Source organism: Stegodyphus dumicola, chromosome 5, assembly GCF_044657685.1.
Source record: "Stegodyphus dumicola isolate Sdum_Otavi_A_Nest chromosome 5, ASM4465768v1".
In the NCBI taxonomy this organism is placed as follows: Eukaryota; Metazoa; Arthropoda; class Arachnida; order Araneae; family Eresidae; genus Stegodyphus; species Stegodyphus dumicola.
This window is the reverse complement of record NC_140772.1, coordinates 37,897,148-37,911,103: the sequence shown is the minus strand read 5'-3', so window position 1 is coordinate 37,911,103 and position 13,956 is coordinate 37,897,148. Positions and strand designations below refer to the sequence as shown.

General features: G+C 37.1%; 1 protein-coding gene across 1 annotated transcript in view; it reads right to left on the bottom strand.

Annotated features, from left to right (window-relative positions):
- Positions 1 to 13,956, bottom strand: part of LOC118202324 (photoreceptor-specific nuclear receptor-like) — a 30,243-nt gene that overhangs the window by 1,946 nt on the left and 14,341 nt on the right. Inside the window, exons 4-5 of the mRNA XM_035374491.2 lie at positions 13,635 to 13,840; positions 10,399 to 10,636 (exon numbers count right to left, since the gene is read on the bottom strand). Of these exons, the coding sequence (XP_035230382.1) occupies positions 10,399 to 10,636; positions 13,635 to 13,840 (444 nt within the window). The remainder of the gene's footprint in view (positions 1 to 10,398; positions 10,637 to 13,634; positions 13,841 to 13,956) is intronic.

Sequence of the window (13,956 nt, the reverse complement as noted above, 5' to 3'; positions counted from 1 at the left end):
CGTATTCCTCTGATGACCAAGCAACACGTGTTCTTGTATGAATAATACATCAAGGCTGTAGCGATCTATAAAATCGCTGAATTTGTTAATATTTGAAAACATACTACCTGCATTCCAAGTCATCACTTTTACAGCCTCTTACATTAAGTGTTACTATTGATATCATTAATTTCTGCAATTATTTATAAAAATACATGAAATTTACAATCAGGTTATTACATTTTTTCAATGCTGGCATATACTTATTAATAAAGGAGAGTATAACATTGAGTTTATCTTTTTCAAAAATAGATTGGAACTTACTGTTGATATAAAATTAATTAAACCGATATTATACTTGGAATTAGAAGGATTAGTGTGTGTTCAAGCAATTCAACAACTTCAAATAATTTACTGTTTTTTTTTTTTTCCTAACTTACTATTTCTTCGTAACCATAACAAAAAATTACAGTGATTGATTTCTTCATTGTAGTTTTTGGTTTTGGAAGGGGGATCTATCTATCTATATTTTGAACTCTACCGCCTCTCTCAATGTAGAACACTACGTTTTTCTGGCTAAGACATAGGAATAGCTAAATCGAGATTTTATCGCATTCTACTCGCTGGATCTGTCTGTGGAAAATTAAGCATAACCGCGATATGATGCAGGATTACCTGTTTCTCCGCAATTACTGTAGACTGTGTTTTTGAGTTTTTCCCACTTGCGGGCAATCTTTGATTTTATGGCCAAGCGAGCATCTTGGATTCAGATTACAATTTTCGGAGGAATGGTGCCTCTTATGAGAAGCAGAGCTAGTTTTTCAGATCGTAGAATTTTTTCGATATCATCGGTGGGTAGGATTTGTAGAAGAAACTACGGCACCGTACTCGAGATTTTTTTTTTGGGGGGGGGTGACCTGAGTAACCTTATAGACGGTAACCTCTATTTTTGAGAGCTAGCATTATTTTAGTACAACTGCTGTTAATGGAAAGTCCCCTTAACCCTTTGCGGCACAATGTGTCCGGTCTGGACACACCTAAAAATTTCCTTTCTGTACGCACAGAAAAAGTGAATGAAAAAGAATTTATAAGTTACTATAGGTTACTCTGAACCTTCTTTATTTATAGTAGAGGGAAGCTCAACGCAAAACAGTCCATATATTTTAGCCATGTTTAGTTTTTTAAGACCCTCATTTTTCAAAGAAATCTTCCAGACATTTTAGGGTATAAAAGGAATTGTTTGAAAAGAAATTTCTGTGTTATTTCTTGCCTGTACGCTAATCTCCTTATTCTATATTAGTTTTAAATTTTTACCTTGAAATCTTGCCTAAAATTAAAAGGCGAACCCTAGGTGTGCTTAGACCGATAATCTGGGACACCGATAATCTAGGACAACCGAGAGTCTGTATTCTTTTGCTCCGCATCTCATCGGTCAGTTCATTGACAACAATGCTCGTTTCAGCACTCTTTTCGAAGCTCTATTCAATCAGTGTGCCCACAGAATTAAACGATAAGTGTTATCTTCACAAAATTTTACTTGTGTACTCCTCTAGGCCTAATTAGATTGCTTACCTTTTTTTTTATTTTTTTTTTAAATCAAAACTCCAACTTTAAAAGGTAGCGTGCCGGAAAGGGTTAAAAGAGCTTTGATTGGATTGAAATTTATGGTTTATAACATAATGATCAATTTATTTTGCACTGAATAACTTCGTTAGCTTTCTGTATCTTCTTTAGTATTTAGGAGTATTTTAATAAATTCGCCCTTTAGACGGCCCAAGAATTTAGCAACCTACATTTTTGTTAAAATTTCTTTGTAATCAGTGCACGCTGCACCTTCATGCTTGGATTTCGCTGAACCTGATGCTTTTGGATTGAATTTGATTCATTATCATTAACAGTTTTAGTATCGTTACGAAATGTACAGGCGCGGTGAGAGAGCTTTCCCGCAAAGCAGGTTTAGGGTTGCCATAAAATAGCAAGGGAAGGCATGGTTGCTACATTTGGCGAGAAATCACACATTTGGCGATATACCATGCATGGTTGGAGAACCTTCTGGAACGAATGCTTATCGGTTTAGCCCAGAATGTTCTCGAACACAAGCCGAAAGCTATATAACCCCTGCTGGCCCGCTGTCAGTGAGTGAGTGCCTCGTCGAGAGGGCGAGTCAGAGTGTCTCTCATCTAGTTAGTTCGTGCGGAGACGATCGAGTTGACAGCCGGCCAGCGAGTGCCGAGTGGGTCGTCGAGTGCATCGAAGAGTCTCTTAGTGTATCGCGGTTAGTGTATCGTCGAGAGACTGTGTTATGCTCCAAGAACGACTGAACCAAAGAGTTGGGAGCTGTACTCTGTGTGTCGTCGAGTGCATCGCGAGTGGCAGCGTGGAGAGCCTCGAGAGTACATGGAGTTCCGAGAATGACCGAGCAGAGTCGGGAGCTGTACTACGGTGCTTTGCAGTGAAGCTGTCTGCACCGTTATTGTCTGAAAGTGTGAAGGCTGTGTCGCTGAACGTGTCAGCGTGTTTATAACAGTTCGACGACTGTAAAGGTGATTTTGGAGCTATCTGATTAATATTAGTAAATAAAGTTTGTTTCGATACTTCATCAAGTGTCGTCGTTATTCACTCCAAATCTACGAACCCCGTACGAACGTGAAGGAAGAAAATAACGTAACAACTGGTGTCAGAAGAAAAAAACGCAACAGCATTGACGAACGTCTTCGCTGGAATGGACTGAGTCTCATCGTATAGAAACCACATTTTATGGCACGGCACAGCTACTGGTGGAGCTGTCGCTTATTCAAAAGTTCTGAAGAAATTTTCTTTAGAAATAATCTGTAATTTTTCTTAATCCAGATGAAGAGATATGGATCTGTTAAGCGATCCTCACCGTGCCGACCCTGTTAAGTGCCATGTTAAGTGGTCCTGACCGTGCCATACCAAACATTTACATTAAACATTTAATAGTTAATTAACGTTAAACTGTTATTTGCGAACGTAAATAACAATTTCCTGAGATAACATACTCCCATCTCACGTCTATAAGTGTCATTTACCGCGGAACTATGTCGTTTCCGACAATGAGATTCCATTTCACTTTTCAGCAACGTACCATGTGTCATTTACCGCGGAACTATGTCGTTTCCGACAATGAGATTCCATTTCACTTTTCAGCAACGTACTATGTGTCATTTACCGCGGAACTATGTCGTTTCCGACAATGAGATTCCATTTCACTTTTCAGCAACGTACCATGTGTTATTTACCGCGGAACTATGTCGTTTCCGACAATGAGATTCCATTTCACTTTTCAGCAACGTACCATGTGTCATTTACCGCGGAAGTATGTCGTTTCCGACAATGAGATTCCATTTCACTTTTCAGCAACGTACCATGTGTCATTTACCGCGGAACTATGTCGTTTCCGACAATGAGATTCCATTTCACTTTTCAGCAACATACCATGTGTCATTTACCGCGGAACTATGTCGTTTCCGACAATGAGATTCCATTTCACTTTTCAGCAACGTACCATGCTAGGAAGTTCCATACGTTGCACTGAAACACTATGTGTATGCGTTCTACATGTCAATAAAGGTTTTAAGGTTAACTATTCTTCTAGAGTTTGAAAATGGTGGTGGTGTATTTAATTATGGCAAAGCACACAAGGGCTATCTGCCTAAGGGGAGGGATGCCGTGGAGGACTTTCTAAAGGAAACTGGCTCGTATACACGTTACACATGGGGAAAACCACGAAAACACCCATGCAGCCAGCCCGTTCGCGGAATTCGAACCTCGGACCGAACTACCAGTGTTCATCGACTTTACGCTCGGCCGCTGGTGGGCCCAGAGTTTGAGAATGAATATGTCAATTAGAATAGGTAATTCGAATATGGCAAAGGAAGCAAGGGTTATTTGCTTAAGGATAGGGGTACATTCGGGGGAAACCAGAGAAGCCAACCCGTTCTTCTGCTATCGAACACAGATGTTACTGCCAGTATTCAGCAGTCTTAACCACTCGACCACCGAAGGTCATAAATTTATTTAAAAATATTATTTTGTATAAAATCATTCACTGCTTATATGGTTAATGTATTGGCTGACAAAATCATTTTGGAAAAATAGAATATGAGCTGTATGTGTTGGGAAGTACTTGATTACTTCAATTAAGAAAGTATTTGAAATTGCAAATAGCTATATACTTAAATTTTCATGAAGTTAAGTTATTAGGAGTACCCCGAAATATCCGGAATCACAATACTAAAAGTGAACTTTTCATAATTATTCATCGTACTGCTAGGCCTTGTTAGCTTACGATTTCAAGCGTCTGGCTTACAAGTTCTTATTATCTGTTGAATTTCATAATACCTCATCCATATTATCAAAAACTTAACAAGAATAATCAATTACACTAAGCAAAAAATACAAAACAGATTTATATATCACTAAGCAGAAATTTTCAAGTTACATCTTTGACCTTGAAGGGAAGGTATAATATCGCTATGGAGGTCATATAATGCAAATAGCTTCCTTCCCTTCCTTCTTTGTGATACGCACATAGAAATGCGTACTACACTTCAAAGGAAATGCAGTATAAAGTCCGAAATCCGGAATCGCCGGGTCTTAGGCAATCCTGGACTTTGATCAGCAGTTTAAATCTAAGATGGCGTTTAAACGTAGCAACAGTGGGATTTCACTTATTGTTTAGTTCAAATGGAAAAATTCTAACTTTCCTTTCCACAGGGCCAATGGATATGCAACTGCGTGCTAGAATTTAGAGATGGCAAAAATTTTAGAATAAAAGGTGCACCAAGCAACAAAAATTAGAGATGGTTGAATTTTTTTTTAAATTTAAGGGCGGTGAAATTTTTGGAATTTAGGTAGGTACCGGACAGCAGAATATCGGACCCACAGAAATCGTTCCGTAGTCAAAATGCGTAGCGCCGGCTCTCCTCACTCCCCCAACAATCACTCAAAAGCACCTTGGTTAAGAACAATGCACTAATCTGTAGATTGTCGGGAGAAAAATCGCATTTATGGCAAATGTGTCCCCTTTTGTTATTACCTCTTCTGTTCATAGGCTTCCTTTTGTTATTATCTGCCGATACATTGACTATGCCGATACAGGGTTGCCATAGCAAAGCATAGGATACTGTATGATTTTGCAATTACGCGCCCGAAACTTCTGGATAATAGGATGTATGTGTGAGATTCATGAAAAATTTTATAGGAGAATTACCTCTCTTATAACTCGTATTATATTTACAACACATTCTGTTCGTCGTTATTATACGAGATCAAATTATAACAGGAATCCAATCGGAAAGAAACTGCCAGTGTTCAGTGGCTTTAACCTCTGTCATTGGTTAGCTTTGCTTAAAAACGTATCGTATTACAGAAAAAAGAATATATTTCAAAAAGAAAGTGTTTTATATTAAATGTGGAATAGCTCTCGAACATAAGAGTCACGCGTTATACCGATAATATCGAATGGTGCTGCACTGGTATATCATAGTAATATACAACATACCATAGTAATACCATAGTAATTATACAACATAAGTACGTAAAAGATAAAATTATGTTATTTATTTTATTTTTGATAAGTAGCAGCAATATATACAGTAGTCATTAGAAACAATGGAAACGCTATGCTAAAAAAAGTTAATTGTTTTCACACTGATTACACTGTATTGTTACGAAATGTACAGGCGCTGTGAGATTGCTTCCCCGCAAAGCAGTTTTAGGTTTGCCATAAAATAGCAAGGAAAAGCAGGGTTGCCACATTTGGCGGGAAATCGCCCATTTGGCGATATACCATGGACGGTTGGAGAACCTTTTCTGGAACGAATTCTTACCGGTTTAGCCCAGAATGTTCTCGAACACAAGCCGAAAGCTATATAAACCCTGCTGGTCCGAAGTCAGTTAGTGAGTGTGTCTCGTCTAGAGAGTCAGTCCGTGTGGAGTCGATCGAGTTGACAGCCGGGCAGCGAGTGCCGAGTGGGTCGTCGGGTGCACCGAAGGAGTCTGTTAGTGTATCGCGGTTAGTGCAACGTCGAGAGAGCGTGTTGAGCTCCGGGAAGCATATTTCACAAGTGCACATCTGTGTAGCCACCGAGGGAGTGGCTTCTAGGATGGACCAATGAGAATCCAGTAATATTTCTGTCATGTCACATGACCTTTCGCGTGCTTTAATATTTAAGCAAGATGGTCGAAAATATTCTGCTACGCAATTTTCCATGTGATAAATATCTGAGCCCAAATGCAATCTTTACATAAGACTAAGCGTATCAGAAAAATATTTACAACAATTATAAATGTAAATGGAAGTCAGCACTTTTTTATTGCAGTCTATATGAAAATGATGTTCTATAATAATAACCAATGCAGAATTTTTATTCAAAGTGAACTTTACTCATTTGCATTCGTATACATTTAGTGCGTTAAATTTCATATTTAATAAATGTTCACTCTTAAATGTACTGTCTACACAAGAAATGCTCATCAAACAGAGTGAATTTATCGTATTCACAACGAGTATATTCAATTTATTCACATATAATTTTTAATGCTAACAATGGATATAATCAGATCATATGTATTCTGAATCTTACACTTTAAAAATCAAAAGAATGCAAGCACTGAAATAAGAAAACACTAGATTCATTGTAACACTTTCAGTCATTCTCATCTCAATTAAAAAAATATATACACTTGAATTTTCTTAATCCACATAATATGGCGTGAACATCAATCCTAATATTATGCGTGAAAAAAACTCGCGAAAGTGAAAAGTCAGCGATTAATCAAACTCAGAAAATGAAAGCACTACGAGATTTTCTACTGTTACGCCATATATTTATAACTGCGAAACAAATGCAAATTAAAACGCAAACAATATACGCTCACAAGCACGAAGATTTAGCGTCACAAGAGCAATAGCAGCTCATTCATCCATTTTCGAAACCCCTCCCTCAGTGGCTACGCTGATGTGCACTTGTGAAATATGCCTCCGGGAACGACTGAACCGAAGAGTCGGGAGCTGTGCTCGTGTGTCGTCGCGTGCATCGCGAGTATCGAGATTACGTGGAGTTCCGAGAACGACCAAGCACAGTCGGGAGCTGTCTCCACCGTTAATGCCTGACAGTGTGAAGGCTGTGTCGCTGATTCTTCCAGCGTGTTTATAGTAGATCTTTGACAAATGTAAAAAGTGTTGTTGGAGCTGTCCTTGTTAATATTAGCTAAATAAAGTGTGTTTCGATACTTCATTAAGTAGTGTCGTCGTTATTCACTCCAAATTTACGAACCCCGTACGAACGGGAAGGAAGAATATAACGTAACAACTGGTGTCAGACGAAAGAAAAACGTTATAGTATTATTATTGTATATTGATTACACTCATCAGCGAGTCATAGTGGAAATTTCAGCAAATTAGAGAACTCGACCATTTCCCGCTGTAGTTGTTACCATGGTTACAAAGCGAGGCAAAAGAAGAAAACTTCTTGACCTTGAAATTCCTATTCTAAAGTAACAGAATGGGAGTACATAATATTTCATATTTTTAGGTGTTTACGATATTTTAAACAATCTCCATATATCTTAGTGAAAATACTTTTTGTTTAATAAGTATAGATTTTTCATTAAAATATATGTACCGCAATAATAAATAAATAAATAAGAAATTAAGACCACGGTTTTTCTTTTTCTCGCTCTAACAATGGAAACGTAGTTTTGCATTACTTTAATTTATTTGCGGGAATACGGGGAATGCGTGTGAGTTTTCCTTCAAGTATACAAATATTTATGTGAAACACACATACAGTTAAAAAATACATTTTTTTTTTTTTAAATGGCCGAACGCTTTCTCCTCAAGTATGCGAAAAAATATATATTTGTATTATTTTAATTCGTCTGAGAGAATAAATCATTTTTTTTAACTCCCCGCATATAAATGTTTCTGCATATTACATGCATGTGTTACAAAACAAATTATAACCTCCTCTTTAGAAACATCTTTATTTTTGAAATTTTCAGTTCTCACTAAGCCTTGTTTCTTTGGGAATTGGATTGTATCTTTAACTTTGAGGATTAGTAAAAATATTTTGTGTGGTACCTGCTTATATGCCAAGGATCCCACAAAGCAACCCCGACACACTGCTAACTATCTACTACCGCCTTTTAGTGAATAAAACCTATTTCCCACATAAGCAGACTGATTAAACAGGTTTTTTATATCCTGCGGATGTTACTTAGCAGTCGCACTAAACGGGTTGTTTCTCTCTGCAGCTCCCTTGTGCTTCCATACCAACTGAGCTATTCTTGGAGTTCATTCCAGGTTCTTATTCTACAAGTTTATTGGCAGTTAGTTGACATTACATTTTTATCGAGCATATTCCGTCATATAGAGTTTCACTGCATGAGAATTAAAATGCACATTTTTTTGGGGGGGGGGCAAAATACCAGATTCCTGGAAATAAGAGACTGCTTTTGCTCCATTTCTCGCCGAATCCAGTAAGCATTTGATGCAAAATGCAGTAAAAATTAACACGTAAAGAACAAACGATGCTCAGATAAAAGGTAACCCCCTTCTTCCAAGAAAATAGAAGAAATTACGATACAGATATGTGCTTTTTCTATATTCCGAAGCTGAAGTTGACGCTGAAATAAAAAGAGACATCTTCCCCTTTCCATTAGCCCCCCATCCCAATCATCGCATCTTTATAGAAAAGTCCAAAACAACTTCTAGGATTACCGCAAAGCTTGCGAGAAAACAGTTATGGACAGTATTATTGATGACGTGTTGGCGAGTATCGACTAATATGCAAGTACTTTATCAATTTAATCATGAATGTTAACTAATGAAATTTTATCTACATAATTAGTAATAAATGCTTAAGAAAAACTTCTTTTCAATAATAGAGAATAATATTTCGACTTAAAACTTCTTTCATAATAAAAGGAAGCTTTTCTTAAATACCTTTATTTTACTTAAATTTTGTGGAGTGAAGGAAAATTTAATAGTTTTTCATATGGATATTCTGAATGCCATCAAAGCCACACTTCTGCAAGCTGAAGTTGCACCTATCGAAATTCTTATGGTAAAAAGGTTGTAGAGACATTAAGTATTTTTTTGAAAGCAGACAAGATGAAAAATAGCAAACGCCTTCGCCGGGAATCGAACCACGGACCTCTGGAATACCGCCCCAGCGTGCTACCGTTACACCACAAAGGCACGCTAGGGAAGTGGGAGAAATACCTTATATACTCCCCTTTTTTAAAGGGCGACTAGGGTTTTAGGGGACCTAGTCGCCAAATCCTGGGTGCGGAGAATCATCATCCACAACCCTTTTTAGTTCGGGCGCCACTTGTAGAGACATTAGATTATTTTGAGGCCGGAGAGATGAAAAATTAGCAACGCGTTCGCCGGGAATCGAACCACGGACCTCTGGAATACCGGCCCAGTGTACAGAACCACTACACCACGAAGGCACGCTAGGAAGGCAGGAGAAGTACCTTATGAGGTCACGAAAAAAACATCACAATGAAAAAAAAGTCTGAAGAGCATTTTTAAAAAGGTTTAAAGAGATCAAATTATAAGGTATTTTTCCGCCTTCTTAGCATGCCTTCGTAGTGTAGTGGTTAGCACGCTCAGCCCGGATTCAAGAGGCCCATGGTTCGAGTCCCGGCGAGGGCATTGCTCATTTTTCATCTCTGTTGCTTCGAAATTACCTGAAAGTTTCTACAAAATGTGCCTTTTGATGCTTTAAGTTTGCTAGTACTAAACATTTTAAAATCTTAAAATCCGAGACAAACTATTTACATTAAAAATGTAATTACAATAACACATTTGCTTACCAGTGGCAGAGTGGATAAGATCGCTTGAATACAAAGGTCCCGCAAGGGTATCTCTTTCTTCAGCATACAGCTCTTGTGTGTTTTGTCGTAACCAAACGAAACGTAGCTTCCCTCCGGAAGTTATTTTCATTTTTAAGATATATTAATTATATAGATAGTATATGTATCAGTTACATGAAAACGATATGCCACAAGATAAGTATGGATATATATTTTTCTTTGTTTACATAACATTAAATTTATTATGTGAATCGCTACACTTAATACTTTGTAATAATTTATATATTATTAAATTATGTAACGTTTAAAAAAACTCGAAAATGATAACTATGTCGTATAAATTTTCAAAAATGTTTACGTTTGTAATTTTTAATGCGAAATGTTTGCCTTCTATTTTATTAATGCGTTCATCAGATATATTATCGAACTGATCTGAATAATCGTCATCAGATCATTCGAGTTCCTGTACCAAAGTATGATCGAGTTTCTTTTCTATTGAACAGATGCCTTCAAAATGATGTAGAATAATATAGTAACTAAAAGAGAAAAAGAAAAGGAAGTCTTACAAACCAGGCTTGAAGAGGATGATGGCTTTGAGACAAGCAAATTCAGCCAGATCAGTCACAAGCACTTTGAAGCGAGTAAAAGTCTTCTCCAGAATGTGCAAATACTTTTTCAGATCGGGATAACTTTTTGCAAGAAAGCTTATGCTTGAAGTGTCAAAAAGTGGATTTGATTCCAAAGGCATGCCCCACTGGATAGCACTCAAGAGGAAAAGTTCGGACCATGTCTCTTCAAGTAGTGTTATCTGTAAATAATTTCAGAAGTTTAATCGATTCATTTCTAAATAATAATGCATTAATTCTATAATAATTTCTACGTGTGTTTAGGCACGTTTTACCATACCGAAAAGCTGAAAGTCATGGGAATAACAACCAAGTTAGAACCGATATATTTTACACGCAACTATGTCAATGGCAAATGGCTTGCCTGCATATCCCAATGTTAATTTCAGAGTACTGCTCGTTTTACATAGTTATTTGTGAGCCAGCAAACAGGTCGGATAACACATGCATAGAGTTTTTATCGGGCGTCAAGAAGATAATAATAGCCCCCAGGTTACATCGCATGTTATATCATTGCAAATTTCCGTGAGACCCATAAGTAATAACTTTCTGAAGGACTGCTTTTTGTCATCTGTCTCCTATCAGATTTGAACGGAGAAAACGCTCTCTTTTCTGATTGATTGCACTTCATCACGAAGTTCATCTACTAATGTGGGCTCAGGAACTTTTGGAAACAGAAAAATTTGGATCGTAGAGTGAGGAAGTTAAGGACCATGATCTGGTAATCAACTTTCCATTTGATTTGCTATGACCGATGAATTTAAGCCGCAAACAGACTTAGTTAAAGCACGGACGCCTCACTCTTTTCAAAGCATTTTTGATGCTGTGAGTGCCTGCCACATGACCAGACGTTATAAATCGTGATCGTGTGATCTACAATGAGTCTTCTTGTCGGGTTTAAATCACAGCTGACGAGTATAGCCTACGGGGGCATTTTTGTAGATCCTTAGCACCTGTTTATGTTTTGTACCGGAGGGAATTTCATCATGGAATTATAATGCCAGCTAATGTTTGATTGCAAGGAAGTAGATCATCGGATAATGGCCGGTGCTGCAGAATTTGTCGATAGATATCTTTATGGAATAATATCAGCAACTTGTTAAATCTATACTGTATAGGCTTTCAGAGGAGAGCTCGAGGTAGAAAAACCCATGATTAGAACGTATATTTGTGATGCTTAATCGTTCAAGTACAGAAGCGTTGATTCACAAGCAGGCGCTATTTAGGAAATGCAAAATGAGCTTTTATAGTAATAAATGCTGTCAATTATCGTTTGGCAAATTTCAGAGGGAATTAAAAATTAATTCTAGAATTTTGCAGACGCATTGTGAATGCATTCATTCCATTGGCGACAATACCATCTGTTACAGGGAATAGCTAAACTACTTCAAGGAGACTAGTAATACCTTTCTTGCAGAAGATGGTGATTCTTTTCAGTAATTCCCACTAAAGCTATCCGCCCGTAATTTATTAAAGCGAAAAACTCTGAAATGGATTGAAATGAACTGAATATTATGTTATGTTTAAAAAGATGTAATAAAATGAGTGAATGAATGAAATGAAATTTCAATGAAAATTTTTGCCATTGTTATCTACTGTTGTTATCTCAGTAGCATGAAAGCGATCACTTGTCTTGCTTATCTGATGCTAAGGAAATGAAGACCACGTAAGGACTTCTATAGACGGTGCATATTTCAGCGAAAATTTATGAATTTAATAGCAACAGGTTAGCAGTGAAGAAATAAACCTGCATTTTTTAACTTTTTTGAAAAGCAACTTATACCACTTAGAAGATGATAAAATCATATATGAATTCCTTAACTACAAATATTTTTATTACTTCATTTCCTCTTTTAAGACCTTTAACACTGGAAAGATTCATAGCATTTTGCGTGCGTTTATGTGACTATAACATTCTATCTAAATTGGTTGTCCTTGGGGATTTGAGAAGTGTGCAACGACTACTCTCTTCTTAAAGCTCCAAGAAGTCCAAAGAAGGATTAAATTACGCTTTGATTTGACTCAAATATTTACAGCTGCCCTCTCTCGGGTTTACAGGAAGGGGCTCAAAATAGAAAATAAGAAACTAATCTAACTAAAACCTAGATGAAGCTGCACAGGAATAACTAATAGAGTTGGTCCTTATTTTAAAGCTCATCGGGCCAATACTAGCAGGCACGTAACAATACGGCCCAACGTAGTAGGATTTCACTTAAAGCAATGGCGTGGCTAGAAGGCAGAACACTCTGCACTAAGAATTTCTAGGCTCTTCTACGGAAATGGATCATGGATCATCACCTTGAGTTTTTGCCAGTAAATCAAAATGCGCCTTAAGGCCTTTCACGGTAGTTATAGAAATTAAAGAGTTACGCACCACACCCGAAGGCGAAAGAATCAGTAGTGATACAGTCAAGCAAGCAGCTATGCATGCAAGTTTCAGTTAAGTAAGCATTTGTAAAATATATTTCTGTTAACCGTTACCACCAGTGTGCATTGTGATGAATAGATCCTGGGCGTTTTACAACATATCCTATTGAAGGATCATATTCGGTGAGTTCTTTAATTGCAGAATAAGGCGAGTTCTTTGCTTTTCTGAAAAGGTTATGAGCAGTAATTAACATCTGGTCATGGATAGGATTTATTTTTAATTCTTCATGGATAATGAAGTTACCCACAAATCACGGCGCGTTTACTATTGATCTTAGAATTTTGTTTTGCAAAACATTTATTTTTACTCTTTTCGTTCTATTTGCAATGGCCCAATTCGGAACTGAGTATAATAAAATAGGGCGAATGAGGACTAAGTAGAGTGTTTTTTTACACGAATATTTAGCTTTGACTTTCTTCCGGATTAAACAATAAACAGCCATACAAGCAGAATTGGCATGGTTTAGTACAGAACGGATATGGTCTTAGAAGGTGAGTTTTTGGTCAATGGTAACTCCTAAATAATCTATGAAAGTGATCGAGACTTCCCCTTCAATACTGGTTCTACCTCATTTACATAAAACGTGATCCTGAAAACTCATTCTGGCGAGGAATTAATTGTAGATGGGAAACAAGAAAATGAGGAAAGCACTTTAATGACACATATACAGACAAAGTAATATCAAAACTGAGGAATTAAATCTTAAACATAAGATAGTAAAATCTTACTGAGAAATTCTTCCATTGATTTACCTGGTCCATGAAGCACAAGCAAGCATAAGATGGAAGATTCCTCGCCCATCTTACATTAAGAAGAAGTATTCGGGCTGCAGTTTCGCATAAGGGTTCCTTCGATGGGTCGAACAGAAATTCGGATCGTTCTTCGAGAAGTAAAACACCAGCTGTATTTTGCAGATGTCCAACATCTACGTATAGCGTTTCATTTTTATTCGCAGTATCTGAAAATATTTTAAAAAATGTCATTTGTTTGAATTGTTCTTTATTTCAACTATGATGAAATTAAGTATTGATCAAATTACATGGAATGTTATAAACAAATTACTTATTTATTTAT